General features: G+C 49.0%; 1 protein-coding gene across 1 annotated transcript in view; it reads left to right on the plus strand.

Annotated features, from left to right (window-relative positions):
- The window catches only part of LOC126540969 (scoloptoxin SSD14-like), a 142500-nt gene that overhangs the window by 117116 nt on the left and 1636 nt on the right, over positions 1-23748 (plus strand). The window contains exon 10 of the mRNA XM_055076195.1: positions 15915-16028. Within this exon, the coding sequence (XP_054932170.1) occupies positions 15915-16028 (114 nt within the window). The remainder of the gene's footprint in view (positions 1-15914; positions 16029-23748) is intronic.

Raw genomic sequence — 23748 nt, forward strand, 5'->3', positions numbered from 1 at the left:
TATTGAAATGGAAAAATTCTCACCGATCTTAACGTAGCGCAAATATACAAAGGAAACTCGTATGGGTTTCTCGGAAAGAAAGCTTCACAGTTGAGGGAAAAATTGTCTTGGTCGAGGATTCCAACCTGGGACCGACGCCTTTCCAGGGAGGAGAGGTGTTGTTCTACCATCTGAGCTTGCTTACCTAAATTACAAACCTGACTCTTATACGCGATGAAACACAGAAACTGACATAATGCAAGCGATTTCCAAGTCGTGCTGCAGAAGGTTACTACAATTACGCTCCTTTAGAACACGTGCTTGTTATTCTATAGATATGAATGCCATCGCAGGCACATTCGATTACAGTACCATTTTTAAGACGCACTTGTGGCTGCCTACTGCTTCTAGGCATCTCAGCGAAGGTTGGTTTCGGTCTTCGACGCTACCGCATTCAATACCTGTTAAGCCGGGGTCACGCAGCATCCTTACGTCCTAACGAATCTCTGTCACATTTAGCCAGGGCGTCTAAGACGGCTCAGCTCCACATTTGGAAAGCCAGCAGCGGGAGAAATGTAGTTCACTGCCAATTGAATGACGGGCCTCTAGAATCGTGGTTGTGGCTCTAATGCTGTCACGGAGACTAAGGACAGGGCCTAGGATAACGACACAAACTGCATGGTTCGCGAACACTCACCCCGCTATCTTGTATGTCACTGAGCTATTGTAAATAACCTGCAGATTTATTTTATAACTCTCTTCTTCCTGTTACTTGTTGGTGAAGGTGTTGACCTTTCTGCACGTCAAGACGAAGTTACGCAGTGGTCCCTCCTTGGCTGCCACTGCAAAGCGCACTGAAAGCGAGAACGCTTCAAACACTTTAATCGCCGCGCCTGCCGTCACCGTGGCGCAGTGGTGAGATACAGGCATCTTTTGCAGCACCGGAAGCGCTGGTGTTAAAAATTGGAGGACGCTTAAGCTTCGCCTTCAAGACTGGAACACGACAGCGTTCCCGTCGACCCGCCAAAGGGTGTAAGACAATGCGCTACGGCGCAGCGATCACTTATGAGGCACCCCGCATCGGACTTTGCACCCACCAATCACGCGGTGAGCGCCGAGCAACGCAGTGTTCAGCGCGGCAAGGAAACGTGCGCCTGAGCAAGCGGAACGAACCACAGAAATCGGTGTCTCTGAGGGAGAAACGATCTACGCGAGCCAAACGATGGGCCTGACGCCTCGATGGGATCGTCCTCTGTCTCGCTTGGGAGCACCACGCAGACGCATGACTCCTCCGAAGCAGCTCGGCACACATCGCAGGGGACGCTTTTTCACCAGACGCGCTACGGCGCAGCGATCACGTCAGAGGCGTCCCGCATCGGACGCTGCACATAAGAATCGCGCTGTGAGGGGAAAGAGGAGCCGCGTCGCCTAAACACGCGGGTTCGAGTGATGCACGCTGGAAGTTGGAAGGGGAGAGAGCGAGAAAACTTATTAAACGCAAGGGTAGTGGGGCATCCTCGTGCCGGTCCCCGCACGGCCCGAAGTGGAGAAGCGGGCGAGTGGCGCGCCACGCGTCGGGGTAGCACCGCACATTGCGAGGAGGGGTCTTCTGTGTTTGCCGCAAGATGGCTCTGCGTGTGCGCAGAGCGCAGCAAGAGAAATGTAGCGGAAACGTACTTCGCTACTCGCGTAACTGCGACTTCTGTAAGTTACATGCTCATAATTACCGATATACACCGCAGTATAACGTTCTACGGCACGTTTCTAAGGCAACACCGCATTCACTAGAGGCGCTTTTGTACCGCTTTGAAGCATCGAATTCGTGGCTGAGTGGTAGCGTCTCCGTTTCACACTCCGGAGACCCTAGTTCGATTCCCACCCAGCCCAACTTGCAAGTTGTTTTTTATTTATGAAGTGCCTCCCGGTATTTATCGCTCACGGCCAACACCGCTGACGCCGACACCGACGACACCGGCTTTTCTGCGACACGAGCTCCTTAACGCTGTCGCGTTAAAAACTGGCTTCAGATGAACGAACGCGTAAACTTTCACTACAGTTGGGGCCTGGCTCCTATATGCTAGTTAACATGGCCTTCTGCCCCAGGGATACGGGACGGGTCTCGTTGGAGAGCTCTCGGTAGTGCGCACCACCTAGGCCCTGTAGAAACGGCAGCTAGAGCCATAGTTCGGCAAGCCTGTTGGCTGCCAGCGTACAGCGCAGAAAGACCTCACATTGCGCGTTGAGGTTTGCACCGAGTCGTACCTGACGTACATCCAGGAAGTGCCCGCTCTTTGCTGCAAAATTGACGAACAGATACCGAACTAGAAATGTCGCACAGGTTCTTATTCCTATAGCTGACCGCGCATTTAACCCGTGCGCTTGTAAGCATTCATCGACAGTGCAGGATATATATATGAAAACGTTTATTAAAAAAAAAATGCAGAAAGCGAGTGGGTGGAGCCCCTAGCCCAGGGCCCCATTGGCTTGAGCGGTCCGCCGTGCTTCGTCGAGGAGCGCTAGTTGCATCTCCCGATCCTCGCTGGCGAGCGAAGTCTCCCACTGCTCCCTTCCGGAAAGTTTGCCGGCTATTTTTGGTGTATTAATTTTGCGTGGCCTGTTCTGGCAGTCCCACGTAATATGGGCGAGAGTTGGCCGGACTCCGCACCAAGGACAGCGAGCGTTGTACAGCGTTGGGTGAATGGCATTTTTCAAATAAAGGTTTGGAAATGTGTGCGTCTGTATTCGGCGCCAGTCATAAGAGTCCTGCCTGGATAGGTCAGGGTGTGGTGGACTGTATTTTCTTCGCTCGCACCGCTGGTGCTCAAGGATGTCTCGTGGTAAAAAGGAGTTTTCGTCAGAGTGGTCGGCCGCTCGGTTGATAAAAGCACGAGCTGCGCCATCCGCTCTCTCATTGCCCTCGAGTCCTGCGTGACCCGGGCACCAGATGATCATGTGTTTCTGCGTTAGGTTGGGTCCTAATAGGTGAGTGGTGCTGTGTGGTAGCCTCCCGGTGAGGAAGTGTCTACATGCGACTTGGGAATCTGTTAGAGTTATCGACGATTGTCCTACAGCGTCCTTAGTTTTAATAGCTATAGCGATGGCTGAAGCTTCTGCGGTATTCGCAGATGCAACTCTAGGCGTGGCGCAAGTCACAAGCCCTTGGTTTGCGGCCGCTCCTACCACTGCGAGGGCGTATTTGTAAGCACCACACCGAGCGACATCTGTGTAGACTGTATCCGGGTTTCCACCGAATTGCTGCATTAACTTTCGAGCTCGAGCACTTCTACGTCCCCGGTGGTATTTCGAACTCATGTTCTTAGGAATTGGGGCTACTATGATCCTTTCACGAAGGACTTTGGGCAGAGATTCGAGTTCTTCTCCCGCATACTGTGGACGAGTAGGGTAACCCACGCGGCAAAGTAATTTTCTGCCAGAGGAGGTTAAGCTAAGCCTCTCCCGTTGAGATATGAGCGTCGCTGCCCGTAGCTCCTCGTAGTTATTGTGAATCCCGAGGGCCAGCAGGCGTTCAGTAGAGGTTCCCTGTGGTAGGCCGAGAGCCGCTTTGTACGTCGTTCTGATCAACGCATCTAGGGCCTTTAGTTTTGTTTTCGTGGGGTCCTGGAAAGGGAGGCTATATGTGAGACGACTTAGCATAAAAGCCTGAACAAGCCGGATCGTCTCTGTTTCCTTGAAACCTTTTCGGTGATAAGTTACTCTACGAATCATACAGGAGATCTGTTTCACCGTAGTCCTAAGGGTTTTAATGGTGTGGTCTAATCGTTTGTTGCTTTGCAGCCATAGTTCGAGGACTCGCATTTTCCGGACCTCCCTTATCTGGCTGTCTCCTAGAAAGAGGTTGACCGGCTCGCGAGTTTGACGGCCTCGACCTCGTATCCTGATAAATTCTGATTTATCGGGAGCGCAGCTCATTCCGCTGCTGCGAGCGAAGGTTCCAACAACGGTCGCTGCTTCTTGCAGGATTTCTTTTTTTTGTCCTAACGAGCCGCTGGTTGCCCATAGGGTAATATCGTCTGCATATAACGCGTACCCTAGCCCAGGTATGACGTCGAGTGTTTTGGCTAAGCGTCTCATGCCGATATTGAAAAGTAGGGGGGAGAGTATCGCCCCTTGCGGTGTACCTCTATTGGGCATGGGAAAAGGGTCTGAGCGCGTAGTGCCAATGCCTATTGTCGCGATGCGAGAGGTCATGAAAGAGCGGGCGTAATCATAGATTCTTTGTCCACAACCGATGTCATTTAGCTCAGATAAGATAAGTTCATGTGAAATAGTGTCGAATGCGCTTTTCAAATCAAGAGCCAGGACGAGATGTTCCGCACCAACCGTGGTGTTGCAAAGAACTTCTTCGCGAAGTAACAGGAAAACATCCTGTGTCGACAAATGTTGGCGAAAGCCGGATATGTTTGTAGGAAATAGGTTGCGGTCTTCAATGTAAGACGTGAGACGTGTGTGGATCACCTTCTCAAATAATTTGCCAAGACAGGAGGTTAGTGATATCGGCCTGAGATTTTGTAGATCATGAGGTTTTCCTGCTTTCGGAATACGCACGATTTTGGCCTCCTTCCACTGTTGCGGAACTACGCCCTTCTCCCATATCTGTTCATTAAAATACCGGGTAAGCTGTTCTAGATGCTCGTCGCTCAGGTTCCGGATCATAGCATTTGTGAGCTGATCTGGTCCTGGAGCAGTATTTCTCTTCGCAGCTTGCGCTGCCGCGAATAGTTCTGCTTTAGTTATCGGAGCGTCTAGCACCGCGTTTTCTTGCCCTTGGTATGGCAAGGTGCATGGGGGAGTGAGAACTGCTCCTACGTACTTCTCTTTAAGCTTAGTGAGGAGGGCCTGATCTGTTCCTGAAAATTCTCCGGCAAGTTTTTGAAGGGTGCGGTTATTGGCCGTTTTCGTTTTTCCTGGTTCCATTATGCTGCGAAGTATCGCCCATGTCTTGGAGGTGTGTAACGTTTCGCGAAGTGAGTCACAAAAGCTCGCCCAACTCGCTGTCTCTAACTGCTGTGCGTAAACGTTTGGCCGCTCTGATATTTCAGCAATTCTGTGGCGCACTTTGCGATTAAGTTGCTGTTTTTTCCATCGTTTAGTTAGCCCCCTTCTGGCTTCCCACATATGTAGCAGATGGTTGTCAACTACCGGCGTTTCCGCTGTGAGCGCTAGCCGCTTAGATGTTGCTTTATGAGCGTCTCGTATGTGTGTTGCCCACTCTTCAGCGTTCTCAGGTGATATCTCCGGCATGGGGATTTTGCGATAATTTACCCAGTTCGTGATTACCACCTGGCCACACGGTCGCCGAATTTTCGGGGAGCCTACCGACACGCTGATAATGAAATGGTCACTGCCTAGATTCTCTCCTAGATTGGTCCAGAATACCTCGTCGACATTATTTGTGAACGTGAGATCTGGAAAGGTGTCTGCACTGACGCTGTTACCTAATCTCGTCGGGTTTTGAGGGAGAATGATGAGTTGGAGATCATATGCTTCGGCCGCTCGCTCGAGCTCCCGGCCTTTGGGGGTGTCTGTTCGGTAACCCCAGCTGGTGTGAGGAGCATTGAAGTCCCCAAGAAGCAGTAGTCTATCCTGGGTGCCGGTGTGACCCATGACGTACCGAATGATGGCCTCAAAATCGGCCCTCCTTTTTTTAGGTGGGCTATACACGTTCGTGATTATGGTTTTTGCCTTGCTACGCTTCTGCGGTAGTATTGTTATAATTTGGTGGTTGATGCTGCTAGTCGCCAGATAATCTATACTGATTGCTATGTCCTTGAGCACCATCGTCGCGACCTTAGGGTAGTCTGGGCGGGATATCGTGTAGTAGCCAGTCAATCTGACCGCCTTGTTACCGATCTCTTGCAAACAAATAACATCAGGTTTGACTGGCACCGTGTTAATGTATTGTTGTAGAGCTGCCGCCAGTTTGTGGAAGGTGCGGCAGTTCCATTGCCAAATTTCGAGATATTCGTGATGTGCTCGCGTTCTACTCGCCATGAATAGTGCTTTCGCTGTGCGAGGTCGGTATGGATCGCGGACGGCGGTTAGATTGAGCACTGGGGCTGGCTCGCTTACGAGCCGTGCTCTTTGCACTGGCCACGGATTCATCGACGTAAGTTTTTAGGCTTTGAAATTCTGCGTACATCTGCTGCTGAAAATTTTGCATAGTTTGTAATTGATGCACAACTTGTTGGAGTGTGGCCTCCGTAGAATGCGGCGTCGTTATAACCTCGAGAGGCGTGCCTGCTGCTTTAGTATGGGCTGTTTTGTTCGTTTCGGTACAGCGACTAGCTTTGAGGGAGGCCAACTCTCGCTTAATTTCTGCCAAGCTCTCGCGGAGAAGCTTGTTCTCGTTAATGATCTTCCGATATTCGGGATTTTCTGTTACAGGAGCAGTAGGAGAAACGACTCGTGCCCAGCTTACCGTGTTATCTTGTGGCGCTTGCTTGGTCACAGTGCCGAAAGCCCCCGATTTAGGCGATTTTGGTGACTGGGAATGAGGTGGGTTTTTGGGATTGGAGTTCTTTGGGGTCCCCGATCTTGACCTGGATCGACGGCGAGTCTCTGGTACCTCCGGCGAGGGATCCGATGCGGATTCTCCATCATCGGAACTGAACCAACGTAGGCGTTGAGGTGGCTTCGTTGAACTGTCCTTCCGGGTAGTCCGTTGAACGCCAGTCCTCGGCGTTCTTTTGCTTTGGGGTTTGAGACGTTTCTTACAACTTCGGTCTCCTGTCATGTGACCCTCCCCACAGGCTGCACACTTGGGAGCGCACTCATGTCCGGCTACAGGGTCCCGTTGTCCACACGTACGACATACTGGAGTGTCCGGCTGAGGACAGACGTCCGATCGGTGACCAATTTGGTGACACACTTTGCACACCTGAGTGGTAATTTTGTATGGATAGCAAGCAAGTTCTCCGCCGTTGTAGTAGATGTACCGCGGCGTAATTCCTCCAAAAAAGGTGATAACGGCCGTTTTAGTGTTACGGAACATGCGGGCTTGGAGAATTTCGCCTCCTTGCGTGCGTATGCGTAGATTCGCTTTTAGCGTTTCAGGCGTCGTGTGCGGGTCCAAGCCGTGAATGACACCCTTGGTTGTCCCGTCACTTGTCGCTACGTAGGCGTTGGCCGAGTGAGGCCGGCCGTTGATGTTTAGCATTGCAATACGTCTAATGCAGTCCGCCACTGTCTGGTGCGGCGTGGACACGATAAAGATGTTGGAGCCCGGCTTGATTCTGAGCAGAAATTGCTCACCTGATATTTGCCCGTTACATGCAGCAATCACGGCAGCCGCCAGTAGTGGACTAGTCAGGTTCTTGACCGGTAGCCCTTGATGCGGTCGCACCACTATCTTGAAATCATCCTTTGGCAGGGGGGGTAACCGCCTGTATGCTGGTTTGTGTTTAGATTTTCCGGTTGCTTGACCAGCGGAAACTTGCTGATTCTTCAAGGTCCCCGAATATTCCAGTGCTCTGGTCTTCTTCTCTTTCGCATCGTTTTTTTTTCTGCCGAAGCGTGAGGACCGTCTGCCAATCCCCATCTGTTTGACTTTGGCTCTCTGTCCCGGCGTTCTGGTCGCTGGGTCCTTTTGGTGTCGTGAGGTTGGGAGCAGCGGAGTCTTGAAAATTCATGTTGTCAAGGTCTTGGCGGCGCGTGTCCGTCACCCGCGAGGGTCCGGGACGCGCAGTTGCGTCGGGCGGTTGATTTGCAAGAGCCATCGAGCGGTCGGTGGGAAACGGCGTAAAAACCGCTTCCCATATGACTCCCGGCGAAAGCAGCCCGGGCAAGGGCGGTCGGTGAAGGTCGCGTCGTCTCGGTGGTTGGGGAGCGCGCCGACGACACGTCCGTTCCCTTCCAAGGCGAAACTCGTTCTCTCGACAGTGCAGGATGTCATATATGAATTGCGCCGCTTCGAACAAGTGACGAGATACTTCACTCTTAAAAATGTTTACACCCTTTGACTGCTTATCTTGGCCCACAACAATAATCATCATCTGCCTTGCTTGCGTTTCCTTTCTCGAAAACTCAGCGCCCTCTACCTTCCTGTCAAGAATGCTTTGGCACGCTGATAACGCACAAGCCGTTCGTGACTTTGGAAGTACTGGGCTCGCAACATTCAAGAAAGGAAATGCGGGCAAGACAGATGACCATTATCGATGTGGGACAAGCTACGACCCAAAGGGTGTAAACTTTTTTAAAGGGTTTCCTCCTTCGAGAACAGTTGTACTTTGCTTGTGTCAATTACACACGACAGTCTTTTTAAGCATCGTTCACCGGGAGATCAAAGGCTGCATCTTCAGCTTCTCCATAAGTCAATGTTGTAGGTGATTTCCTAGAAACAATCTGATTAATCCAAATGGGTGTCTGTCAGGCATTGGCCAAGGTCGGACTTATTCAAATTATTTCGTCAACAGACCTTGCTAACGATCTGCCGGCCTGCATGCTCAAACTCAAAGCCTGTATTTTCATTCTCGCTAACACAACCCGGAATACTAATGACGCCCCCTCGATGATAGGCCTATACCAAGTTTTTATGTGAAGGCCTTATATATATTTTTTTCATTTTATGTAATTTTATGTAATTCTTGTGTAATGTTTTATGTAATTTCCTCTTCAAGAACCGTACTCCACCATGCGGGCTTCCGCAGAACTGATTGGTCATATTGAGTGTCTCTGTGCTTGAAGTTTTCAATTAATTCGTCCTCGCGCGATGATCTGCTACAGCACCCTGGTTAGTTCAGGCAGTAGAGCGATGGCACCGAAAGGGCGTTCATCCCGGGTTCAAGTCCAACACAGTCGGACGAAAATTCTTGCCTTTCATGAGCCTTGTTCCAACTTGCGTGCTCCCGCAGAACTGATTTGCGATATCCAACTAATATTATGTGGGCTGCATGGGTCACTGTTGGTTGGCACCGTACTCTTGTTTTGTTTCATTCCTTGGAGCACTGCACCTACGAAAAAAATTTGGGCCTTGATTTCTTGTCCGCACACTTGGCCCTCATTGTCCAGCTCTGCTGGAGTCGTGCAACGTTCCCTGCGATATTCCCATGTTACAAGAAGCGCCGCGCGATCACATTGTAACAATGATTACGCGGGGAAAAATGGTCCTCAGAAAAAGATAATGTACGAGTGGAGATGTAACGCTTACGCTCTGGATCCTGCGCTGAGTCGACTACGTTCAACTGGTTAAGTTCACCTGCCTTTCCACGCCGTGGCTTATATTGCCCTTTTGCCCGAACCACCTATCGCGCACGGCGACTACATTTGAAGTCGTAGCACTACCGTCCTGCTTTCGCACGATGCATTCCCGCCCATCATCGTAACTATCAAATAAAATGCAAGAGCTCTTGATGTGGTTAATTTGGACTATGCTCGCAAATACTTTTTTCGGGGTGTCATAAGAGGCCAACAAAGAAAAACACCAAGGACAACACAGGGGAAATTACTTGTACTTAATAGTTGAAATAAAGAAATGATAAATTATTGGAAGTTAAAGTGAATGAAAAAGCAACTTGCCGCAGGTGGGGAACGATGCCACGTCTTCGCATTACGCATGCGAAGCTCTACCAATAATATTGGATACAATATCGCTCGCGTAATGCGAAGACGTGGGATCGTACCCTATCTGCGGCAAGTTGTTTTACAGCGGAGCTGTATACCTCTACCGTCCAAGGAACTTTTCGTGTCGCCAGCAACAAACTCCCCATACGTGGACCCATCCCGGAGACAGTGCAATGCCGGGCCGACCTGCGGCGGAGGTGAAGCAGGCGTTAATCACTCCCCATACGTAGCCGATCCAGAAGATATTGCAAAACACCTGCCTCACCTCCGCCGCGGCTTGACCCGCGGCGGAGGTGAGGCAGGTGTTTTTTCTTCCGCTTTCACTTCCATTAATTTATCATTTCTTTAATTCAATTATTCAGTACAAGTAATTTCCCCTGTGTCGTCCTTGGTGTCTGTTTGTTGGCCTCTTATGATATTATTTAAGAACTCGGGCCCCTCGGTTAACCCCTTTTTTCTCGTTTTTCCTGGGTTTGTCACTTGAGGCCTTCGAGCCGGCCAGCGACTACCATATCTGGGCGTTTAACTGGTGAAACTACCATATCTGGGGTTTAACTGGTTTATTGCCTATCATAAATTTTACGGGTTCAAAACCTCATGCATCAGATCTCTATACGGCAAAGACCACTCCCGACCTTTCACCCCAGCCTTGTATCGCAGGGGCCAGGCGGTATGAACGGAACACTTCTGAGGTTTAAATTTTTATTGCAACAGCAATTAGATGGACACTCCAGACGCATTCTTTTCGTCGGCGTCGCCATGATGTTCGGCATAAAGTCCAAAGGCAACAACAACGCCACCGTGCATCGTATGTGTATGTGCGAATGAAAGCACGCGAGGGAAGCCGACGATCGAGGCTCAATCTGGCGCGCACGAAGGAAGAAAGCGGAGAGCAAAGGCGCCGTCTTCCGTCGCGCGAAAGCCCGTGGGGGCATGGGAGAAAGGGAGGGGAGGGAGAGGGCGGGCGTTGTGCTCCGGCAGCAACTGTGCATTTCGCGACCGGGCGCAAGGTCAACTGACGATCACCGCTCCATGCCACGCACCATATATATGGAGGAAAGCCGGGAGACAGCGTGGGAGGTGTGTGTGTGGGGGGGGGGGGCGGGGCGTCCTTGATTCCGCCAACATGTGCCTACTTTGCATGGCCGCGCGAGGTCGCGCGCGCCGTATCTTGAATAAAGGGGCTTTAATCTTGAACGGGAACTGCAGACGGCTCATACCTTTGCGCGCGTTGTGTGTTCTAGCCGTTGTTGCGATGAAGCGATAGACAACACGAAGCTCACTTCGCTTGCTGCTGCTGCCGCACTTGCTCACACTAGCGTTTTGACAGCGAGTGTCCTCGGTCATCGATGGGGATTTGTTAATGCTTGCTTGTGCGCGCTGACACCATGCTTGTTAATTCAGTTAGCGAATGTTTTCAAGTCTATGCGGCCGATAAAGCTACTACGAGCTTGCTTCGTGTAGCCGTCTACTATTTTGCAATCGCAATCGATGCTTCGCCTTTCAGGCGAAACTGCGACTTCTTTCCCCATCGTATTCATACGAGTTTAGCTGTTCTAAGTATAAGTCAGACAGTGGGCTATACAATAACACAGCTTTTCCTTAAAGTACGTTGGAGAAACAAGATCTGCTGAGTGCACCCTTTCTTTTGGTAGGAGTGAGTCATAACGTTGCCGGGATAAGACACATGATACAAGGCTGTGACTATTTCTCTACTTAATGGCATACCTGGGTAGGTCGGTTTTGAAAGCAACAGAAGGACCTCTATCTTAGATCCCCCTGACACCTGTGGGCCTGGCCAGCTCTGACATGAATTGGTTAATAACTCCGCGCGACAGAAACAAGGACAAGAAGAAACACAAAGCTACATCACAAGCGCTGACTAGTAAATGCACAACTAACAATTTGCACTAAGACCCGTCTTTTAAATGCACAGATGTTTGCCATATCACACCAACAGGTAACAAAGATTGCCGCTGAAGCACGATTTCGCGGTATGAAATCATGGCCACCGCGGCCGCATTTCGGTGAGGGCGAAATGTAAAAACACCCGTGTACTTAGATTTAGGTGCACATTGGAAAACCCCAGGTGGCCAAAATTAATGCGGAGTCCCCCACTACGTTGTACCTCATAATGAGATGGCGGTTTTGGCACGTAAAACGCGATAATTTAATTAAGGTGTCAGACATGTTCAAAATATATCCAAATACCGTCCTTGCAAGGATGTATCAGACTAAACCACCGCCACCAATAACAACAACGAAGAAACACGTTCATCAAATTTTTTATTATTACTATCGTCTTTCGAGAAATATACTGCTTATTTGGGTGGCTGTGCAGTAACACAAACAACCAAAGAACAAACGAGCAACGCCCAAAAGAAAGCTATACATTCGTCATTGACTTTAAATAAATTTCTGGGTTTTAAATGGGTTGCAGTGAGTGCAACAAGATATATCGTGTAGTGATATCATGTAGCGCTATGATTGGAAGTAAGATCGTCGCTTCGTGTCTCCTGATACGCCCGTAGGGTTTCGTGATTGATGAGTGTCTTGGAGCGATTTTCCAAAAGTAATTTTGATTGCTCACAAATACAGCGACAGTGTATGTGGCAATAATCCTCGATCGTTTCTGTCACGTTTCTTTAGTATACATTAGTAGCAAATTTCAACAGCACAGTTTCAGGCTTATATAGCTGCCTTTCACTTGGATATGTTAGCTTAGTTAATATGTAGGAAACTTGCACACCCTACAGTTATACCTTTGTCCTCTGTTGCCAATTATGCTAATCAGATATGCAGACAAAATCAAGTGACTATCCAGAGCAATCACAGATGCTTCTCAAGATAGCGTATGCAAGCTGCGCCTTTATGCAGTCAGCCTCATGCACAGTACATAAGCATGCGTGGTTCTGTATATTGCGACCTGCGACATTGTTCTACGCTTGGAGAATTTTCTTCGAAAGGTAATGAATAATGACTATAACAATTGCCTTGCGTATATCTTAGTCAAATAGACAACAGCTTACTTGCATATCATTTTTAAGTATTAATGTGTAATTTTTTACCATGTCTGACGCGATCCTGGACAAGTTCGCGCCGACAATAATTTTCGCGTGCAGACCTGGATGAACAATGTTCCAAGCTTTCTGCACCTATGCTCGCACTTCCGAAGTTTATTGCGCAATCTTGAGGACGTTGCACGGCCCCTCGACCAACTTCATAGGAAGAAAACGCCGCTTCTTTCATTTTTTAACTCTTGTCAAGCTACTGCGTTCTCGAAGCTTACTGTGCGGTTTGCTTGGCCACCCGTTCTCGCGGCCTCTGATCTGTCCGCTCCAATAGAAGTTCACACCGATGCCAATTGTTTGGAATCGGTGCTATTCCGGCTGTGTGCCAGGACGGATGCGACAGCGTTATTGCGTACGCTAGCCATCTCCTTTTACTCTTGAAGCGTAATTACTCCATTACCAAACACGAAAGCTTCAATTTCGCGTGGGCAGGGGATTCGTCCATTCACAGTTTCGTCCGGTCATTCACATTGTCACTGACGACCGCGTCTTCTGCTGGCTATCGCCCCTACAATATAATAGCGTGTGGCTCCGTCTGTGGGTTCTGCGCCTTTGAGGCCGTGTACGAGACCGGCCGGTTACACGAAGACAACTGCTTGTTGAGCCATTTTGTTTTGACAACTGTTTGTTGAGCCACCTTTTGGAGAGCGGTGAGCGTGTTTGTGTGATATCGCTCAGAGATTAGCAAGGCCGCGACCCCTAGTTGTAGAACCTCAGCCTCACTTCTTGAAAATCTCGCCGTTTTCTGCGTACGCTTGAGCTCCAGAATGGTGTTTTCTACTGCTGTACAACATGCATCCTGGCGGGCTTAGCCTACTTCATTGTCACTCCCGCTTACCTGCGTGGCAGTGTCCTCGTGCAGATACGCGAGGTTCCTATCGTTGGTCATCTTGGCCTCTTTCCGAGCTACGGTCCATTGATCCACATCGGTTATTTCGGCTACGGTCCTTGTTGTCCCGTTTGCCATGGAGCGGCTGCTTTTGACTCCCTGCCGCAATTAAAAAACTTCCAGTACTCCCAGCAGGCCGCCGTCAACTCCTGAGGTACTTATCATCCGAGTCCTTCTTTAGGCTTTGTCTTTATCTCCTTGGCAATATCCCTGAGTCAGCGGATTACAATAAATGCGAACTACGTGATCATAGGTGTTCTTCCAACCAGGTCTACAATCCAAGTCTTCCTCGACGAAGATTTTGTCTTTCACCGCTGCGCTCCTCGCGAACCTCTTGCCGACCGGAGCGCTAATTCCTATCCAAGGTTGTACATGACCTCCTACGCTCCTACGCAACGAAGTGCGAACTGCCTATATACTGCTTTACCGTCCACAAATAAAATGCCTCACAGAGCGTCTGTATCAAACCGTCGCTGAAGTACTTGTACATTTTCCCGACCACCGTGACTGAGGTGTCGCTGTACAAGTTCTCTCGACACTACTCTGTGGGGGGGGGGGGGGGGGGGGGGGGGAGGGGGTGTTCATTTTCATTTTATCTATTGCATCTATAGCGGCACTGGACGCTGTGTTTTGACGCGCTCCTTTCACCTGCTTTCGATGCGATGACGCAAAGCGCCCTTGATACCGTATCTATGCCACATAAGGCACGGACAGATTGGCCGCCAGCGTCCTACCACTTCGCAGGAAAATAGGTGGCGCCTGTGTATGACGACCGCCATCGCGCGCCTGCTTCATTCCTTGCGGCTTAAGGGCCTCCTTTGGACACCGTCATGGTGCGTTAGCTTTTCGGATAAACCGATTTGGCGCTACTCTAGCCCCCATATACCGTGCCTTGAGGCAACTTACCGAAGTCATATGGACAAAATCGCGCCTCTTGATGCCACCGCGGCTCAGCCTTCCTCCGATGTATTTCACGTCACACGCCTAAGACCCTACTGCGCAGTTCTAACTTGCACTAGGTAGGTGGATTCGCCGCCGGGGGGCTTATCACAGCGCACTATACCAATCGAAAGGACTAAGGACTGCGTCGAAACCAAAAGCGCAGAATGACTAGAGCAATCTTCGGCCACCCTCTTGTATTGCACTCTAAAAACAGTTACACCGTTGGGGGTGTATAGTTGCCACAGAACAATTAACGCCATCTCTCTTGTCCGCATTTCCTTTCGTTAACGCTTTCGTGAACCCGGTACTTCCAAGTCACAAACGGCATGCGCGTTATCAGCATGACAGAGCATTCTCGACAGGAAAGTAACCAGCGAAGCATTTTCAAGAAAGAAATGCGGGCAAGACAGGTGACGATTATTGTTGTGTGGAAAATATACAGCCCAAAGGGAGTAAACTTTTTCACACTAGTTCACCCTAAAAAGGACTGACACCCTTTATATCTGCCACACAGTAATAATCGTCATCTGCCTTGCTTCCGTTTACTTTCTTGAAAACGTCGCGCCTGCTACTTTCCTGTGGACAATGCTATGTATAGTTGATAATGCGCATGCCGTTCGTTACTGGGAAGTACCGGGCTCGTCGCGTTAAAGAAGGGAAATGCGGGCAAGACAGATGGCGTTTATTGTTGTGCGCCAAGATACGACTCAAAAGGTGTAAACTTTTCTCACACTCTTAAAACGGTTGGATCCTTCGGGGTGTATATTTGTCCCACAACAATAATTGTCATCTGCCTTGCTTGCGTTTCCTTTCCTGAAAACTCGGCGCTCGCTACTTTCCTGTCGAGAATGCTGCGTCACACTGATAACGCGCATGCCGTTCGTGACTGGAAAGTGCCGGGCTCGCAGCGTTAAAGAAAGGAAACGCGGGCCACACGGATGACGATTATTGTTGTGGGACAAGATACGCCTCAAAGGGTGTAATTTTTTTTATGAGTGTAGAGTGTTGAGTGTGGGCTTGTAGATAAGATATTATGTCTCTCTTCAGCCCGTCAAAACATTTTCAGGGCTCTTACGTGCTCTTCCAACGAATTGTAGTATCTTAGATCTACGCTCATGCTGGTTTGTATCGCTTCGACATGTCGTAATTTCTTGATGAATAAGTAATGTCGTCATCCATTATTTGGTCATGCTTTTCGTAATTTCCAGGCGCGCTCGAGGAAACCATTGAATTGGTTGCTTAAGCTTCCTCTTATCAGTAATTTATTTACTGTGTTGTTATTGGTCCGCGTGAAGGTCTTATTTGAACAGCTTTACTGTGACACATTTAGAGATACGGAATATATCCATCAGAAAACAACCTCAAATGAGACATACATATCTATGTAAATATGATATATGAACACACATGCTTGCTATGTGTTTCAAAATAAGCTTCATTTCTTTGCTTAATAGGTTGCAATGCGTGCACTCTGGCAAGGGAAGAACATCAAGAAAGCCATCGATGAGCCAAGATTTCACCACCAATTGCTGCCAGCCGAACTGGAGGTGGAAAGATCGTTTCATCAGGTGGGCGCACCATTCAAATATATAAAGCGTGTGTCATATAAAGCGCATTATCGCGGCTGATCTATAAAGAGAGGAGGGAACCTGGACCAGGTGGCGCTACCTTGGCTTCAGCGCTCTTTTGATCACAATCGGGGACATTTGCATGTCACTCAAAAATAAAGCAAACACTGTGACCGCATATAGATGCCATGCTGGTTTCGTCTTGACGCACCTTTGTGAGCTCGCACTTTTGAACAGAACATAAATTGACATGATGATGATAATGATGACGATGATAATGATAGAATAGTATTGGCGCAAGGGCCAGTTATGGACAAAGAGCGTCAATGTCATCGTAATGGGTTGTCAGTGTGACATGGATCGTGGATGTGATATGGATGTAAAAGTGCATAAAATAAACATTTATGCAAGATATGACCACAGATGCAGTGAGGTAGGTAGTGACCATAAAATATTCTGCGAAGTGATGACAACAGGGTGTGAACCTGGGTGAGTTAAAAAAGTGATGTATAGTTACGCAAAACGAAATCTTGCTGCGTTTGTGACTGAGCATCGAAGGATAACTCCAGGCGGGAAACTGTATACTTGGCACATGCATTGTCGTGCTTGCAGGCTCGACACTACTTGCAGGTTCGGTACTCTGAGAAAACAGGTTAGTTTCGCCACGGCCGGAAAGATTGGGAACCCCTAGTATAACGGAGAGGAAATTGAGCTGCTGTGTCGAGGAAACCACATTCCAAACAAACTGGTGTACCAATTTGAGTCACTGAGCATGTGAAGCTGGGTATGTGTCGCTTTTCAATGGGCCTCTTTAACGCCAATGTGTCACGGGGTATGTGCTGCTCTGCAATCAGTCTCTTTAACGCCAGTTTGGCCCACCGTGGTTCCTTAGTAGCTATGGTATTGGGCTGCTAAGCAAGAGGTCGCGGCATCAAATCCCGGCCACGGCAGCCGCATTTCGACGTGGGCGAAATGCAAAAACATCCGTGTACTTAGGTTTAGGCAGACATTAGAGAATCCCTGGTGGTGCAAATTATTCCGGAGTCGCCCACTACCACATGGTTTTGGCACGTAAAACCCCATGTTTTTTTTTTTTTCTTAATCGAGCCGACGCGTGGCAAACACCGGACAACAGGCTTATTTGCTTCACCTGTGAAATTGCTGGTCACGTTATGCATTTCTGTCGTCGTAACATGTCGGCTAACCATGGCGCCTTCGACCAGTTTCGCTACGCGCCGCAACATGTCGCCGATATCCGTGGCCGAGATGCCGCTGACTCACCGCCGACACCCTTCGATCTCGACCGCCGTTCAGACAGTCGCCGTTCTCCTTCTCCACGTCGACAGTCGCTGTCACCTAGGCGCAGTAGGCCACCTACTGCTGAGGGAAATTAGTCAGCGCAGTTCCCAAGGCAAGAACCGCAAGTTCATCCAACTGCCTAAGACCTCAGTTCTCACCGCAGAATCTCACTGGCATCCAGGTTGAGAAAGCAACTGCACAAACTCTTGTCGGTACCGGGGCCGCCGTTTCCGTCAGCCACGAAAATCTTTTTCGTAAGCAGAAAAAAATCACTACCTCGCTCTCTGACATTGCACTCTGTACTGCTAGCGCGCAACGCGTCCTTTTTACAGCTGTATGCACCGGCCGTGTAGTCAATCAAAACGTTTCGTACATCATCGAGCTTTTTGTGTTGCCCTCCTGTTCTCAGGGTCCCACCCCCTCGGATGGTGCTTCCTGTCACCTCACAGTTCCACTGTTGATTGCTCTCGCGCGCGACTGGCCCTTTCGCCGCTATGTGACTCACCATCGCTCGGTGCCGACCTCAGTGTTCACAAAGTCTTCGTTGATGCTGATACTGATCTACTTCCGGAGACGTTGGTGCTTGCGACCCTGTCGTGTGCTGCTGTGCCTGACTCCACTGTGGCGTTTACGCCATCTGACTTGCTTGCTCACGGCAAGGACCTATTTCTCCCGTCCGCCGTCCTCACATTTACGTCTGAACGCGCTTTGATGCCCATATGTAATCCGTACCGGTATCCATTGACCATACTGCGTGGTGAAAACTTAAGATTTATACAAGTTGCCACGTGTATTGAACATGTTGACATTTACGATGGCACCACCCGTTTTCATTTTACCGCCGTAACTTCTATCTCACCAACACCGCCTTCAGCTGTTTTCGACTGTGCCATCGACTGAAACCTTACGCCCCCTCATCACATTCAAATTCTTATACTCCGTAACAAGTTCGTTTCTTCGTTAGACTGCAACGAACCATCCTTGTGCCACACGGCAGGTGTGTCCCATACCGTTGACGCCGGTTCCCATGCCCCCTTACGATAGCGTGCGTATCGCGTTGCGGCACAAGAGCGCCAAGTTGTCACGAAACAAGTGGACGACATGCTGCAGCGCGTCGTCATTCAGCCTTCTCAAATTCCTTGGTTTTCACCTGTCGTTCTCGTGCGATTCCATGCAGTGGATGTGGAAACCGATTGATTAGTGTAGGCGTCGATCACCTGACGCGCTACGCCGACACCGCGACCCTTCTCGCAGCGACCGCTCGCCTCGTTGCGATGTTCAGTCTTCATAACTTCGTCCTTCGCCACGGTGCTCCTCGAGAACTACTCAGCGATAGTGGTCGTGTCTTCTTGTCAGAAGCAATACAATCCCTTCTTCGCGCGTGCAACATTATTCACCGGAAATCGACCGGTTAGGTCTCACGGAGCGGTTCAACCGAATCCTCGTCGACACATTGAGGATGTACGTCTCGTTCGACCACACCAGTTGGGGCACCGTACTCCCGTCCGTTACCTGCCGTGGTTGCTTAGTGTCTATGGTGTTGGGCTGCTAAGCACGAGGTCGCGAGATCGAATCCCGTTCATGGCGGCCTCATTTTGATACGGGCGAAATGCAGAAACACTGGTGAACTTAGATTGAAGTGCACGTTAAAGAACCCCAGGTGGTCGAAATTTCCGAAGTCCCCCACTACGGCGTGCCTCATAATTGGATCGTGGTTTTGGCACGTGAAACCCTATAATTTAATTTTTTAACTCCCGTTCGTTACGTTCACATATGAAACCGCAACGCAAGTGGCCAGCGCTTTTTCACCTTATTTTTTCTCTTGTACGGACGTGAATCTTCGTGTTCACTGAATACTATCCTGCCCTATTGACCTGACGCCTCTGAGTGCACTACAATTTCAGGAGTCGCCCGATACGCTGGAGAATCTCGCCAGCTGGCTCGTTCGTTGACTACAGAGGAACGGGACCGTCAGAAAAAACTAGGTGACAGTCATTAGGTCCCGCCCACCTTCCCTGCCGGTTCTCTCATTTGGACATGAATACCGCCTCACACCCGCGGCCTTTATTGTAAACTATTTGCGCGGTACCATGGTCCGCACCTTAGGATCGACTCCACCTCACCTGTGACCTATATCGTTGAGGCCGTCACACCATCGCCTAACTTTCGTTGTCGGGGTCGCGAGATAGTGCACATTAGCCACCTCAAGCCATATTACGGCCCTTTCATCTGGTCGTCTTCCCAAGTCGCCAGGATGGCTCCGTTTCGCAACTGGGGCCAATATAATGAAGCAGACGCGCCTCGTCTTTTTGGTGGCAGCTAGAAGAAGACGACGACGACCCGTGCGGTGATTGCAAGATAGCGCCTGCTGTTCGCTGCTGATATACTAATTATCACTTGCAATTAACCACATTACAAGGCATTCGATTGCAGTCGGTATTGAGGGCAACGGGCTGGCCATGCTTCAATGACGACGCAATCATCACGATGATGCCACGACGGCCTGACAACCATGGCACGACGACTACGAAGTGAGCACAGTTGCATGACGATGGCGGCTAGCCGACGACTGCATGATTACGAAAATGTAAAGTGCATCGCATCGAAAGCCTATAGACAAATGCGTCATCTAAGTTGATAGTTTAATTAAAATTGTTGCTGTGTTTATCAGGGTTTAGCAAAAGCCGGACTCACAAATTTAGTGGCGTTTTTCCGACCAATGCTAAATGCCTGAATTTTGGCCGCTTTAGATACAGTTGACGAAGTTGTGGTATTGTGTTTTATTTGCAAGCTACAGGGTCGTAAACTTGATTTTTTTCCCTTTGAGATGTTTACAGTATTCAATAACATTTGTAAAAAATAAACGATTGCCTAAAATCAAGGTGTATGCTATGCAGTCGGCATTGATTCATTTTATTTTAATACAACCAACCCGTTCAAGATTGCTGCAGTGGTGGCCGATGAAAATAATTTTCATCCTTTAATGTATTTCGGTAGAAGCTCCTTAATAAACCTTCTTCTTAAATGCTTATTTCTATTTCGAAGTCTTTTTTGCGAATACATTACTAAAGCAGACTTCGTTATCCTACTATATTCCGACCCCTGACTAATTTTATTGGCAAACGTTCAAGATTCTTGCTGTGGAGGGGTAAACCTCTACGGCGCCGACGGAGGCAGTGTCCCCAACATGGAGGAAAGAAAAAAAAATTAGAAGGGAGTGCCTCATGACAGTATTGAAGCCTAGTCATATTTAAGAAAAAATTGCGCAGGTCCGACGCCTGTGCGAAAATTTCGAGGCGTGTGCGTGGACGTCTTTGCCTGACACTGATGCATATGATTATTTACTGCACAGCGCTAACGTTTTCTTTTGGCTTTCCGCTTCTTCACTTCTTCGGGTGACACACGATGGTCTCATTTCACCAGGATTCGGATTTGTATATTGCAATATTGCCCGTAAACACTGTTATGTGGGCACGTTGCTTGGCGTGACGTATGCGTTCACGCTCGAGTTTTTTTTGCGATGGAAATTATATGGACCCGTTAGGCGCATTTCCGCCGTCGTTGTCGACGTCGCCATGATATTTAGTTTAAAATACAAGAGCGATAATATCGTGGTGGCGCTCAATATGATGTAGGCACGTAGGAAAGCCCGCGAGAGCGAGCTGAAGATGGTAGCTCGGTCTCGCGCGCGCAAGGGAGGGAGCGGGGAGGAAGCCCGCGGCGTTCCAGAGAGCACAAGGCACCGGGGGGCTTCCATTCTGGCGGAGCCTGCGTATGTGGCAGCTGAGCGCGGCGCGCGGACCCTATTTTGAAAGTGATCTGCGATGGGTACAGAGTCATGGTGCGCCGACTTCTGATAGCTTCGTGTGTGCTGTCTTCTGGCCGCTCAGTTCATGTTGAAGTGAGAAGCACGAAGGTCAGTTGGCTGGCTGCTAATGCCGCTCCTTCTCACGCTATAGCGTTTCGACACCGAGTGTGCGCGGTCATCGAGTGAGATCTGTTCATGTTTGCTTGGGCGCGCGTGGCACTGTTTGTTAATCTACTTAGTAAGCGAATGTTTAGAAGTTGATACGGCCCTTAAAATTACTATCGTTACTTCCTATAGCTGTCTACTAATTTTCTATCAGAACGGATACCTCGCCTTTCGGGCGAAACTGCTGCCTTTCATTTACTTGTTATTTTTATTGTGTACACACGGCGCCAAGAGGCATTACAGTGGGGGTCGGGGGGGGGGGTATCTTAGGTAAAAGCACATCACTCTGATACAGCGAACATTACCAAACTAGGCAGCACAACAGTGTTCCAAAAAAGACGAAATAATGTAAGCTATAGAACCATCGCACAGATTACACATCTCACGATGACTTTAAACGGCAACGCGTTTAGCATCGAATCAATACGGCGAAATATTGCATCGCCACCGCCGAAACGATTTATGTGTGAGGCGTGTACAGCAGCTGTACTCCTCTTTTACGCTTCCCTAAGAACACCAGGCGCCATCTAGCGCCACCGCCGCGGCGAGTCTATACGCGCGGCATCGGACATGCATTGCACATCGGTGCGTGCGAACGCTGAGAAACACGTCATGTGACAACCGGGCTCGTCTCTCGCGTGAAATGCACGAAATGTCTATTTCCCAACTATCCCAGCTGTCCACTCTAAGTGCTGCTCTCGCACTTCATATTGGACACGCTTCGCCACCTAGTGGCATTGCCGATAAGCCCGCGCGTGGCCTTCGAGAAGAGAAGCGTGGTGAGCTGGTGCGTGCGGACGCTGAGGATTGTTCTCTCGCTTGCCGCACACTCAGTGGCACATACGCAGTGGACCAAGCTGGCGAGATCATTGAAGAGCTGCAGTGCATACCTAGTGCCTTTGTGGCGCAGCCTGCTGAAGCATAAGGTTGATGTCCTTCAGAAACCCTTGTGACATGGATTCGATTCCGCTCAGCATCGGATAAATTTAAGGGATTGTATTCAGCATAGTAGAGAAGCCCATTCCCTGTGGTATATACCTAGCTACCGAAGTTGACGTCAAAGACGTTTATTCAAAAGCGGCACACACCGAATGTCACATGCTCTGCGACACAAGTTGGCATCAAAGAGGTTCACTGAAGACGAGCTCAGAGTGGCGCACGCCCAGTGTTACAAGTCGGCGTCAAAGAGTTTCTTCGAAAAGCAGTACCTAACCAGTTCCTCATCTACAGTGACCTATGTCGGCGTGCAAGAGGTCTGTTGAAACCCGGCACATATGCGCGTGTCACCACATACTCAGTGACCCAGGCAGGCGATAAACTGTTGGATACGAACGTAGATAGATAGCCTTCGGATAATGCGTGACGTATCCTAATAATGCTAACGCATTAATACAGATAAGCTAACTGTTAATTAACTCCAAAAAAATCATCATTAGAAGAAATCAATAGATTAGAAGGATGCAACCGATTCCACTCGCGAATCGTTTTCGGAAAGAACGACGTGCCAAATAATTGTTTAACAGGATTATTAGCGTACTTTAATCTTGTGGTCAAATCGCCGAGATTGGCTGTATGGTTCCCTCAAATACTTTTCCCTCTAGATGCCAACAGTAGAATAGTAAATATGGTGGAAAAATTTCAGGCGATGTTCACGACGACGATGGTCCAAACTGTTGTATTTCCGAACCTCTTCTTGTAAGGGTAACTTTGAAGTTTCTGTCATACTGTCAAGAGATAAAACGAGCTGCTAAATTCTGCGCCCTTCCTACTTTACCGTTGTCTCGCATAATTGCTGGATTCCAGACAAGGCACGTATAGTCAAGGACAGATCTCACGTGCGTCTAATAAAGGAGCTCGCTGGAAGTCCTTGCAAATGTGTTTGCACTTCGGCGAAAAAACCTGACTATCTGGCCCGCTTTACCTATTACGTAGTCAACATGAGGCTGCCAATGAAATTATGCGTAAACTTCTAGGTATTTATACTCTAATACGTTATGTGTTGCAATATCATTAGTGCTGTGAAACGTCTGAGGAGCCAGCTCTTCTCTAGTTCATTCCACGAAATCTGTGTTGTTCAGGTTCGACTACATGCGCCATCGCGTGCACCAGTCATTACTTTTGTTAATATCTCTTTGCATACAAATTTCGTCCTGAGCAATAGTGATTTTCCTACACAATGCGCTGTCATCTGTGAAAATTCTGTTTCGACACTGTAAGTTAAATTATTACCGCACAATAAAAGCAACAGTGGCCACAAAAGAGAGCCTTGGAAAAGTCTGAATTTACATCTGTTGAACTGGACGGGACACAATTAAAAACAAAGAACTGGCGACACGATGCGACGTAATCAGCAACCCATAAAATCACCTGAGGAATTATATCATATGCGGTACTTTTTCCCAGAAGTAAGGCTAGCGTTATCATATGAAATGCCTTCTTGAAAACTTA

The sequence above is a fragment of the Dermacentor andersoni genome, chromosome 2 (assembly GCF_023375885.2).
Source record: "Dermacentor andersoni chromosome 2, qqDerAnde1_hic_scaffold, whole genome shotgun sequence".
NCBI lineage: Eukaryota > Metazoa > Arthropoda > Arachnida > Ixodida > Ixodidae > Dermacentor > Dermacentor andersoni.